Source organism: Carettochelys insculpta, chromosome 3, assembly GCF_033958435.1.
Source record: "Carettochelys insculpta isolate YL-2023 chromosome 3, ASM3395843v1, whole genome shotgun sequence".
In the NCBI taxonomy this organism is placed as follows: Eukaryota; Metazoa; Chordata; order Testudines; family Carettochelyidae; genus Carettochelys; species Carettochelys insculpta.
Genome location: NC_134139.1, coordinates 19,202,614 through 19,216,214, shown reverse-complemented (window position 1 = coordinate 19,216,214; position 13,601 = coordinate 19,202,614). Strand labels below are relative to the sequence as shown.

Here is a 13,601-nt window from a genome sequence, read left to right as displayed (position 1 = left end):
AGCATTTGACTTTTGCAGCCTTGACATTCCTTTCAAGTGTGTGCGTGTATAAAATAATCACACACCCTTGACATCCAATATGCTTTGGGAGCTTCTGGAGCACTTGATGAGAATTGCTTTGCCTTCTAAAAGTGCCACTAGTAATTATTTAACATTAGCTCTTAACAAGCACAACTCACATGGGCTGCAGTAAACAAGGACACCATATAGATTGTTTGATATACCCTACACTTCCCCTCTGCTGAAGTAATAAGTGATTGTATTGCACCTTCTGGATGTTTCAATCACAGGACACAAGTTTTTGTCACAGGGGAAAACCACCATATTAACCTCTACTTTGTCAGGTCCCCTCTCTCTCCCTATGTATGCAACACTGTCAAGAACAAACAAGTGCACGTTCTAGTTCATGTTAACACGTGCTGAACCTAAACCACTAAGGGGTTAAATGACTAGTGAGAGGATGACCTGAATGGGTGATTTAGACTAACAACATATTGAATTTTGCCACTTTGGTTCCTACATGAGGCTTTTTGCTACATAGTAATCTTTTGTACTTTCCACAACAGAAATATCCAACAGTTGCAAAACATGGTTCCAAATGCAAACACTGCTTGGTTTGCGATCTAAGTCTTTATGTAAGCAAAGACTGGCCAATTCTAATATAAAACATGCTAGAGTTCAAAACTTCTGCATTGTAAAAACATCTGTCCTGCCACGGATAAGTTTGGTGGGACATTTCATACCTTTAATCCATGCATGCAACCTCCTCCAACCTCAAGTGGAGTTGTGTACATCAATTGAAGGAAGAACATTATTCTGAATGCATAATGATAATTCTGAATGCATGTGGGAAATCATCTTCTTTTCATTAAGAGTTTGCCCACAAAATTTAAGTACACAACTAGCACTTATGAGAAAATCACCCAACATATCACAAAAGAAAGAGTTCAAATGCTTTCAAACTGCGTGAAACAAAACATCCTCTTTACTGATCTTCCGTGGCAAAGTTATACTGCTATCTGGAAAATCCAATGTTCCCACTCTGGACTAACTACCATACTACTAGACATGAGTTTATGTTTTTCATGCACATTTCATGTATTCCCACATGCTGTGTTGCTGCCAATAATTTATGACTGATCTGCACCCAGGCTGCCCTTCAGCATTTTATTTAATCTTTGCAACAGTGATTTACAATGACTCATCATTAATATAAAAATGTACATGTGTGTTAACAAGTTTTGAAGAATCTAAGGAGGAAGGTAAATGTTTTTTTAAAAGTTGTGGCTGCATGACTTATGAGCTAGCTGAAAAAAGGCAAAGGAAACCATAAATGATCTGTGTGCTGTTCCCTGCAGCAAACAATTTAGGCAAACATTTGTTTTCATGTATACCTAGTTATAAAAATGTTGGGAATATTCTCATGTACCACCAACATTTGGGGTCAAACGAGTTGTTCAGTGTTTATCCCGTGGGTAGCTTTAAGTAGTTCTTTGCACGGCCTGCTCTCTCAGACTTTCAATCACAACATCCATTTTTTTAAAATGGTCCTTTTTGGAAGCCTGCGTACAACATTTGGCACTGCTGCCCTTTCAAGAATCAATGGGAAACCAAACACTGACACACAATTTAAAAATGTACTTCATCAGCTCTCCAGTTTTAAAGCAGTTTGGAAGAGAGGAAGTGTCTTAAGAATGAACAGCACAATTTCATTGTAACTCCGTGGGAGAATGATCAAACTGGCACAAGCAGTATGCCTATCCTATATCCAGAAGACTTCAGTTGGACTATATTTTGACGTGCATCTACTTTTTTTCTTGCATACAGATTGAACCTCTCAAGTCCAGCACCCTTCGGTCCTGCCTGATGCTGAACCAGATAATTTGCCACACTATGGGAGGTCAATATTGTCTAGCAGCATTACCAACTCTTCCACTGCTGACTAGGCTGTTCAAAGACATTTGGGGTAAATTACAGCTAAATAACAGCACAGAACACTCAAAGCCAGGACTGGTGGCTCCTAACAAACTGTATGGGACCATAAGAAAATTGGCCAAACCCATGATAAGTGGACACCTAGCTAATGAAAATCATGCCAGACTATGGATGTTTCCAGACCAGAGAGTGTCAGACCTGAAAGGTTCAACCTGTATAAGGAACTTATAAATACAAATGTAGCATAAAACCAAAAAAAAAGAAAAATTTCTACTAGGAAGCAAGTTGGGTACCCAAGACCAGAATGTTACTCAGGATAAAAACCTACTAGCATGTTGTGGTCATCACCTCCTAAAACTTATTGTAAGCCACCCTAAACTGACATCTTGTCCTTAGAAACCATATACTTCAGTCCGATCCTCCAGTCATACTTTCTCTTATTTACTGAAAGCACTAACTTCATGCTTCTCTTTAGCCTTCAAAATCTTTGCTTACAGATGTCAGCTTTCTAAGGTTCTCCCAATATAAAACTTCTAACGAAAGTTGATAAATCTCCTGGGACCAACTGTTTAACTATCCCTATGGCATACATACAGCAGCTATGCTTCCAGAGTATTTTTGCTAGCATACGGAAAATGGAAAGAAACGCAAATTCAGCTGTAGGAGCAGGATTTGAAGTAAAGGATATTTGTTGTTGTACTAACTGTACCTAGCTACACATTTCCAGAGCTTCTCTAATGCAACAATCTTTTACTCAGCCATTATCAATAAGTAGGAGCCCAGGATATCTGAATGGCCCCTAAAATGGACAAAACCACCTATAATTCAGGTTAAGGACAACAATGCATATTAAGATATTGATTGGACAAAGGGTAGTGTCATAAATCTACAACAATGACAAAGACAAGAAAGCATCCCAAGCTGATCTGGAATATTGAAATCCAGAGTTGCCATTAAAATATATGGTATTTTATTTTAGGACATTGTTTTCCTTTCTTTTTAAAGTGAGTATCTGGAGCACATTTCCGTACTTTCTTTTAATCAGTGTCTTACAAGGCTGCAAAAAATAAAAAATTAAAAAATTGATCTCCCAAGTCTGCTGTGAGGTCACAAAAATTGATAACCCTTACAAGCTATGCTTATGTGAGCCTGCCTGTGTCTCACAGATAGTGCACTTTGTAAATTAATCCTCCAAAGGCAAATATATTGTAAGTAGTGTGTTATCTCCAAAGTACTAAATAGAAGAATACATGGGATTATATTGACAGAAATTACATTTTCTGTAATGGGGTTTAATATATCTGAAATCTCTCTGATAGGTTTCTAGTCTCTCTCACCAAGGAGGGTTAGTTAATGTAGGTGCAATGGACAGCAAGACAAAATTTATTCACTAAAATGGATTAGGCCATGTAATCAGAGCTTCTGTAATATTAATCTCTGACACATATTGAATGAGGAGAAGGGGGAACAACTTTTGTCTGTAAATTCGCACTCCTGACTCCCTTTCCCACAGCAAGCTTGCAGCTTACGTTGGCCGTTTCTGGGTATTATTTCCAAGAGGATAGGATTTCCCATCACAAACACTAATTCAAAAACATGACAACAATTAACTAGATATATTTAGTTTTACAGGGTATTAAGTTTTGATACCCTTCAAATGTGACATTCGTTCTGGTATTCTGTATGGAACCTAGATTTCAATAAAGCATTGTTGCAGTAACAAAGGGTAATAAATCATGCTTTTTAAAGTAGTTTCATTGCTACAATTTTTCACTTAAATAAGAATATTTTTGGCTGGTGCCAAAGCTAAGCAGGAAATAATAAGCCACTTAACAACTGCTTCAGAAACAGCAAAGGTTTGATTTTTTAATGTCATCTCTGGTATAACAAATCAAGGGTCCCCACTAACTTTACTTTTAAAATTAATTAGGCACACTTTTTTTCCTCATGTAAAACTTCAGTGGAGAAAAGGCAGATTTCCCCTGAAGTTTGCTTCAAGATTTTCTGTTCTTAAAAATACCATCAAATAACTTTATCAGTAAAAATAATAATTTGAAGAAAGTGGTGATGGACTTAACCCAGCCTGAAGAAAATGTGCAGAATGGTGTATATCCCACTCACATCTTCTGGCCTCAAGTAATTGATTTCTTAAAGGATGGATATACAGACATTTATAATCAGGAAAAACACAGCTATGTGTATAAACTGAAATGCAGATATTTAAAGAGCTAAGGCAAAATAAATACAAGCTGAACCTCCTTTGTCCAGCTACATCTGTGATCCGACATTATTTTAGTCAGCCAGACAACCACTTATCAACTTTCCCAGAGTCCAATAAAGTTTGTTTACAGCTACCAGTCCTGGCTCTCAGTGTTCTTTGCTGTCATTTAGTTCTAATGTACCCCTAAATGTTTTTTAAGAGCCCAGTAAGCACTGGAAGTGTTGGTAAAGGTACTAGAAAATCTTGACTTCCTGTAGTTTGGCAAATTCTCTTGTACAGCTCCAATCAGGTCCTGAGGGAGCCAGACAAGAGAGGTTCAACCTGTACTATATGTAGTTTCTCCAACACAAAAATTACAGCTCCCATAACTGAAACCATTCTGTAGGCTACATCACTTTTGCGTCAATAAATTTTCATAGGAAGTAAGCAACTGTTGGGTGTGTCAGCGAAATGCCAGTCACTAGAGGGAGGCTGATACGGTCAGAGTACTGGCTATGGGAAACACTGAGTAAAATTACTTACCAATTGTTCACCTGAAGTATAGTGAGCCCTGTGTCTTGTGCCAATTGCTTTTTCTGTTCTTCTGAAGGGTAAGGATGCTATAAGATACCAAAATAAATATATATATATATATATATATATAATTAAAATGATAGTTTTACTCACATTTAATTAATAATAAAGAGTAATGTTAGTATACATAGTAAAAAGTATTATTAAAAGGTGAAAATGCTGAGGTGTGTCACTCTTTTGTAATTATTAATGGGCTAGTACATCATTTAATTAACAGCAGTAAAAGACAAGCCAATTATAAAGATTAGTGAAGTGTAGAAATAGCTACTTAGGATACTGGCAGCACCTTGCTACTCAGTGAGGCTATTTGGTGCAGTATGACAAAAGTTTTGTGTTCACCTTAAATGAAAATTATGATCCTGATAGCTTTTCTGCATTTCACCCAACAATAAAGCAAATGCACACAAAATATATACGTAAGCATCACTAGATTCTGATTTAATAAAGGCAAATCTTATCTGTGCCTGAAAATAATTAGCAAATAAGATCAGCATCTTGAACAGCCACAAATGCTGGGATTTTGAACACAGGCCAATAAAAGGTCAACGATCAGCACATTTTTGTCTGACATTAACATAGCTGTGATACGCTAATTATGAACGACAGAAAATAACGACTAGTTTAAATGCAGATAATGTTAAAATTAAGTCATAAGTTAACATGTCTTGTGAGAACTTGATTGCTTTCTCAGAAAATTCACTTATGCATGAATACAAACTGCTTAATAAGTTAAAAGCAAAAACCACATCCAAGTATGAATTTAGGTACAGTTTTGCCAGCGTCATTTCCCTTGTTGTTAAAGTAGTATTCTCCTTAAAGAAAATGAACCAAAACCACAAATGCAGCAATTCTCCGGAAGAAACAGTGTTTAGGGCAATTTATTCTGGCCCTACATTATAGCCGAAAGTACTACTAACTTGAAATTTAAATGTCAGAGCACCATCGACTAACTTTTGGTCCAGTGCATGATAAAGTTATTCCAATAAAACTTAAAATAAAACTTAATAAAGCTTGAACTTTGAAATTTGAATGAAACAGATTTGACACGTCCAAACAGCACATTATCAGCTTCATTGTACTGTGCACATATCCATTTTCCCACAAGCATTCCACTGTGCATTGGTAATATTGTTAGATACATGATTACAAAACATGTAAACTAAAACTTTTTGAAAATATAGAAATTTATCATTCAAAATCCAGTGGTCTTACTTCTGTGGTAATACCAGAAATCTAGTAGCTATGTTATACTAATAGTCATTACTGAATCAGCTCATCTTGCAAACTATGAACCCTCAGAATTCAATCTGCTTTCTCTTGTGAGTTTGTCCAACAGAACAGAACACACAATGCAGTGGATTCTAACACTAAGAAAAAAAGCCCATGACCCAGAAAAATGATTAATGTGATTTTACCCATCAGTGGTGGAGTGTAGTATGTATAATGAACATATCTTATAAACTTTCAAATACCAATATATTTTTACCTTTCGAAAATACTTCCGGCTTAGCTCCATACTGCTAATTACAACTGAGCTACATTTCAATTAATTACAACTATATTTTCTGGGCATATACATTACACAACCATTTAAAGAACATTTATAGAAACTATACTTAATTATTTGTGGAATGTACTAAAATAGCCACTTCTTGCAGAGTTTGCTAGTCACCTTTCAGTTCTTTTATGGTCTATCATCAAAACATCAATGCCATTTAAATTTTGAGCCAATGTAATTGCTTCTGCAGTTAATTTGCACTTTATTTTCAGAAACAGTTTTATGCTTACATACTGCGCAGCACACTGTCCATTTTTTTTATCCATTTGATCTTTGTCCATTAGAATAACCTGACCATTCAGCTTAAAATAGCTTCAGCATTCTCTTCAAAACCTTAGAATGAAGATGTGAAGTCTTTCAATTATTTAGTTTTACTTCTTCATTTTAACTTTACTTTCATAAAAGTATATGCTTTATTTTCTCATTTTGCTTTGTCACCTTGCATGTGATCTGATTTTAAGTAATTGAACAAACTGTGTCTAATTATATGCAGCAAGCAATAATTACCAGATAGCCTCTAGCTATTAGAATTGAGAACTCTGTCTCCATTAAGCAATTTTCAATTGTTCTGGACTTTTTTCCAAATAGACAAGACCGGATAAAATTAGTCATCAGAATAATGCAGTCACTGTATAAATAATTGCTTTAAGTGCATCAAAACAAAATTCCTTAAACCATGGTATGCTTCAGGTCATCTGATTTTTTTTCCATAGCCTAGTTATTGAGTTAATGCAGCATAAACTTTGAATTTCATGAAAATTCTGTAATTGTTATAATCACATGAAACCCATGACTTCGTGTAGCTAATCCCTCTCAGCCAAAAGTTCACAATGAGGTAGGCTTTTTACACTGAGAAGCAATATGTTTAAAATATCTTGAACACTGTGCATCCTTATTATAGAAGCTATTTATGGACACTATGGAGTTGTGCCTTTGTAGGCTTAAAAAATGACTTGACAGTGAATCAACATGCCACAGGCTAGGTTGCTATAAAAACTCTCAAAGCCTTGTTGCTTTCCCACCCACCGGGTTAGTAAGGCATACGCTACAGGCAATGGCAGACATCACACTGCAACAGAGATAAAGGGGAAAATCCTAAGAATTGCCATTTTATCAAAAAATAGGAAATTCATTCTGTCCTATCAGTGCTCATCTTCTTTACACATATGTAGCAGTAAGTTTCTATGAGAATACTCCTTGATTAATTCTGTTTGAAAGGGACAAAGGTACTCTTTTGAAAAGTCACTTATAAATATAGCACCAATTTCACCTGGTAAGTATACCTAACACTGAGTTCACTTTGGGATATCAAAGCAAATTGGACCCACAGTTCAATAAACAGTGACTCCAGACCTTTACTTTGTTGTGTGCATTAGCCTCATCCTATTATCTCTTAAAAGCTTAATTATTTGCAAACAATTGATCAAGATGTGAATTTGAGAAAGGATATGCCAGGACCACTGGGAGAGCTGCAACACATTAGGAGAACAAACAAAATTACCTTTAGATCTTACAATAAGAATTAACGATTGGGACCATATATACGGCAGCGCAGTAGCTGAAACGTTCTTTCTGGAGTGTTTTCCATTTGATCTACATTAACACCTCAGGAATGAATGAAAGCTATAAAACAGTGATTATGTAGGGGAAGGCTGACCCTCCTTCCCAGAATCAATCGAACACATGTATGTTGGGAGATTGCCGACTAGCTTTCCTGTTGATGCCAGAGGAAAAGAGTGCCTCCAAGAGATATGTTCTAAGAATTATTTTGGGAAAGTTCTATGGTCTGTGTGATACAGAAGGTCAAACAAGATAATCACATTGGTCCCTTCTAGTCTTGGGATCTATGAATCTATGAAAATAGGTAGCTAATAGGGCACACATTTAAAAGAACCCAGGCTTAGAACAAGTAAGGGATAAGGCATTAATGTAAAAATAATGCAGCCACATTCTACTTTTTTTCTGTTCAACAGGTTGCAGCAGTGTTACAGAGCAACATTTAACCTCTCTGAAACCTACTTTACAATAAACCTAGTACCAAAATCAAAACAAAAAGCAGTCCAGTAGCACTTTAAAGACTAGCAAAATAGTTTATTAGGTGAGCTTTCATGGGACAGACCCACTTCTTCAGACCATAGCCAGACCAGAACAGACTCAATATTTAAGACACAGAGAATCAAAAACAGTAAGCAAGGAGGACAAATCAGAAAAAGATAATCAAGGCGAGCAAATCAGAGAGTGGAGGGGTGGGGGGGAAGATCAAGAATTAGATTGAGCCAAGTATGCAGACGAGCCCCTATAGTGACTCAGAAAGTTCCCATCACGATTTAAACCATGTGTTAATGTGCCGAATTTGAATATAAAAGTCAGCTCGTCCACTTCTCTCTCTAAAACGGTGGCATAATTTCTCTTCAGTAACACACATACGATGTTTTGTGGCTCTGTGGTGTTACTTGTAATGATGGCTTAGTAAGAAGTGATTGCTTAATAATCCCCTCAAAGTTTTCAAGCAAATGAAAATTGTCCCAAGGAGATTTGCCTAGGACAATATGCAATATGAACAGTTAGGAATCATTTGAAAAGGTAAACTAATGCACAAAATTTAACAAAAAACTAAACAAACAGTCAGTCCTGTAGCATCATAAAGACTCACAATTTTATTTATTAGGTAATGAGCTTTTGTGGGTAAGACCCACTTCTTCAATTGTTAGTCTTTAAGATGCTACAGAACTGCTTGTTTTGTTTGTTTGTTTGTTCGTTTTTGTTTCGTTTTGTTTTGTTTTGTGATGCTACAGACATACAGGGCTACCCCTCTGAGACTATTGACAAAATTTAAGTCAGAGTAGTTACACTAGCAGTATCAAAGAAATGAAACTGACAAATAGCAAATGCAATTTTCCTTTATGTTCTCTTTGAACAGTTTAATAAAACTACTTAAACAGTAGCATTCTTGATAAAACGTGTTGTTTTTTTTAAATGCAGAGGAGAACTTAGTTAAACCAAACAATCAATAAGACTTTTTATTCTTTGACTACAGTCAATGAATAAAAAAGAAACTCTACAGTAAATACAGAGGAAAAGTGACCAGACCCATATCTTAATGATATTCCTTGTCCAAATGTACTCCTTTCATCAAATTTTCCACTACTGACTGCAAATGTGGAAGCCAGGACAGTGATACACTTTATCTTATCTGCCCTGGTAACCAAGTATCAATAACATTCCCTCCCTCATTGCTTTGCCCACTATAACAGCACATTGTAATGGTTGCAGAAAAATTGAAAATAATCCTGTACAGAGCTTGCTGCTGAGATAATGGAAGGCTAAACTGTCCCTTCTCAAACCCCAGATTAGTAATTTCTTGTGACACAGAACTGCCTCTACACCCAAACTGCAAAACAGCTATAACAAAGCACAGAGATAGAAGCAATTTTCAAGGAAAATGTTATATGTTATACTTTAAAAGGTATGGGAATAGGCACAGGAAGAACTGATCTAATATGAGGAGTTATGGCAACTGTCCAATATAATAACTCTTATCAAAGCATGTTCTGTTGCTTGGCTGAATATGTTGGGAGAACAATTTCAGAAGTTCTTTTATCCTTTTCCTCCAGTCCCCTGCCTCCTCCACAGCTAAGTTTAATGCATTAATGGAAGATGACCTTGAGCTAAACTCTGGTATGTGATGGAGAGACATTTATTACCCCCAAAAAACTTGTCCTCCCCTCAAAAAAATGCCTGTGACATGGACTTTCAGTATATTAACCATTGCATTCCTGCATTTAGCTATAAAGTGTTTGAATTAAATGTTTTGAATGTATGCAAACTTATTTTAATGATTCTACTCAGCTGTATTATGTTTCTAAACCTAGCCTGTCAGTTAATAGATAGAGTAAGCAGATCATCTGGATACTGCTCAGAAGTCAGTTGTGTATATAACTTTAAAACATGTTTAATCAAAACTTTGTCACTGTGAATAAATTGATATTGTGGGGAGAGGGCTTATATGTTGTGCACCTGAATTGTTTACATTGCTCACAATTAACTTGATCTAGATACATTTTAAAAATATCCATCATGCCTCCTCATTGTATTCCAGCTTTATGAATTAGTTTTACTGTTTCAGTGAATGCTTTTTTGTCTCCTCACTGCACATTATCAAAGAGACACTTTGTGCATGCTATTTGCATTACAAAAGCAGTGCATGGTGTAGTCTAAGAACATAGCTTGAATTTATAGTAGTTGAGTTCTGTATCCTCACACATGGTGGAATCAAAAGAATAACGAGGGTGTCTGCACCGGCAAAGTAGCCAAAGTGTTTGGAATGCTATCAGTAAAGCCACAAGATTTTAACCTGCTTTCTTAATTCTCGACCAGCGTATTTAGATTGAGCAATAAAAACAATTCATTGAGTCAGTTTGCTCATTTTTCAGTCCGGATTAATTAGTCTGTAGATAAGCCCTATTTAATAGTGGCTCTAAGAAATTGCCAAGCTGAGGTGTATAGCTAAGAGAATCAACTAGGAAGCTGAAAACTGGGTCTTGCTTGTCACATGAGACCGAGTGGTGCATATAAGGAAAAGCTAACTATTTCACAGCAATCACTTTATTCTAAATATATCCACGAGGATTCAATGGAAAACCCGTTACAACTTTCACCCAGTTATATAGTTTATCCCTGTAAATCAGCTCTACACTGCTACAGTATTGGCTGATTTGTTATTTAACATTTTTTTATTGTTTTTTCAGTGCTTAAAACACATGCAATGAGTAAACATAATAGGAGATACAAAACAGACCTAGTCATCTTTTTAAATTAATATTTTATATATCCACAATAATTTAACAAGCTCTCTGCTTCTTAATGAGATTTTAATATTGTTATTAAATCCCTGTACTGATAGTTATTGAAAAGTTAACTGTAAATGCAAAACCAAAACCCGTATTTCCTTTCTTTAAATTTTGAAATAAATAAAAACCGTGCCATATCTGAAGTAACTGAAGTGCCTTTCCATATTTTGCAGTATACATTGATACAGTACAGTTTCGCTTCTACTACATCAGAGAATTCCCAAGGGACAGATACTGAATAGGAACTTTCGCCACAAAAGGTCTTACTGACTCCAGCGGGAGCCACTCAAGGAGTAAAGGATCCTGAATCAGGCCCTTAGTAAGGACAATAGGGAAAATATACCATACAAAGTATCTTAAAAGTATCTTAAAAAAGTATCTTAAAGTATCTTAAAAAAGTATCTTAAAAAAGAGACCCAGTTTTGTTTGGGGGAGGGGGCAGAGCTATCCTCTGTGTACCCTCCTTCCTCTGCAGTTCACTCTTTCCGTTTCCCTTTTGTAGATACTTTCTTGTAAGAGCAGGCTAGGAAGCTGTTTTGCAGAGGTGGAAAAAGTACCTAAAAAGTTACTTGAGTAAAAGTACAGCTGCTGGGGAGGGGTGCTTAAGTACAAATCACTGCTGCCCCTCTGGAAAACTACTTGAGTAAAAGTACGCATATGCTCGCACGTACACAGAGCACATCTTGGTTATACTCGAATATCCAGTAGTGAAAGCAGCTTCACTTTTACTCCAGTAATTTTTGGGGTACTTTTTCCACCTCTGCTCTTTTGGCACATACAAATATCCTCTCCAGCACTCAAGCATATATATGCAATGGCTTGGTGGGCCCCAACAATTTACACAGGACGGAAGCATTCTTTAAGTGGGAGAAAGATGGGAGTGGAGCAAGGGGAGCTCAGTTCATTCCCTATGCAGGAAATTACATAAGCCAGAGATGGAAAAGCCTAACAGACAATCCATTCCACCTCCTTGCAGCTACAATATTGTTCCTTCCCTACAACATATGCCCCACTGCATCGCCAGTTCAGATTTAAACATCCCAAGCTACAGAGCGTCCTGCACTGCTACTAGAGCCAATCTAATGGAACTCATTCTTTTTGAGGCATGAACCTCATTCTTGCTCACACTAGTTCAACTCCAGTGACTTCACAGATAAGCTTTCACTCTACCACAGCACAAATGAGTGGAGACGCAGGGAACTAAATGCTCCCTTTAAATTTATCCCATACCTTCTAGTTAAATCCTGTGGCTCTGTCTGAGTTCCCGTGAAGGGGAAACAGGAACCAGAAGTCAGCAGAGGAGTGGATCAGTGATTTAGGAACCTTCCATTCTCCATAGCCCACTTTGATCACTGATCATGCCCTAAATGCAGATTGCATGAGGCTACTAATGCTAACCATGGCTAAATGTCGCATTAGTATTGTGTAATATGAACAGTTACACATAAACTTTTATGGGAAAATACAAGGAGACTGTCGACTGTCCCTTAGTTTCATCCACTTCTATAAAAAAATCTGAGCGAGCACAAAATGTCAGATGTGAACAAGAAGCATTAATATAGTAAATGCCCACTTGTTTCTCAGTCTGTATTTTCACATTCTGTATACAGAAGACATCATCCTGATTGGAAAGCATTTGGTTAGGTATATTACAATATATTTTGTTAATTCATTACAGAAATAATTCCTTGTTATTTTATTAGCTCAGTCTACATAATACTTTATTGAGGTGATGAACTTTCCCTTTCTGAAGTCTAGGGTGTTTGGACTGTTTTTACAATTGAATACTATACAAAAGCCAAGTGCATTTAAAGAGAAACAATTTAGGAAAAAAGTAATTAATACAAAAAGGTGCATCCTAAAAGTAAGTGACATCTTAATTATAACGTAGTACAAACAGCAATGAACTATTACATGAATGACATTAAAATAACAGAGTAAAGGCATTACCTAACTTCCAATCCAATTATAACCAAAATTCACAGACTTAAAAGCAAACTTTTTAATTAATCCAACTTCACATCAGAAGGCTAGTCAGATCTCAGAAAGTTAAATCCATCTTTGAACAGTGCTCATAAAATCTGCTCTCTGCCCCCACCTTCTTCCAAGTTAAAAGCTCCTATTAAGGAGGAAAAATCCGCAACTCTGAATAGAATATTTCCTTGAATGTTACAAAAATAAGAAGTACACAATAAAACCAAAGTCCATAAAAGCACTTTTGTTGTTTTGTAGGTTGAGTCTGAAGGAGATTAATTCAGGCAAGTATCTCCTAACTAGCAACCTGTTCTCAGTAATAATTCACTATTCTTATCTGCATTAAATTAAACTTATAAACAGGTACGCTTGGAAATAGTCAACAATCTCTGGTAAGTGATTTCAACAGAGGTGAAAACAATGAGCATTCCAAGAGATTTTTGGAGCATAAACTTTTGTGGGCAAAGACCCTCTTCATCAGATGCATGTA

At 36.3% G+C, this 13,601-nt stretch overlaps 1 protein-coding gene across 2 annotated transcripts in view; it reads right to left on the bottom strand.

The window, feature by feature from the left end:
* The window catches only part of MEIS1 (Meis homeobox 1), a 147,625-nt gene that overhangs the window by 22,139 nt on the left and 111,885 nt on the right, over window positions 1–13,601 (bottom strand). For both annotated transcript variants that reach the window (XM_074989434.1, XM_074989433.1), the window contains exon 9: window positions 4,679–4,755. In XM_074989434.1, coding sequence (XP_074845535.1) covers window positions 4,679–4,755 — 77 coding nt within the window. The remainder of the gene's footprint in view (window positions 1–4,678; window positions 4,756–13,601) is intronic.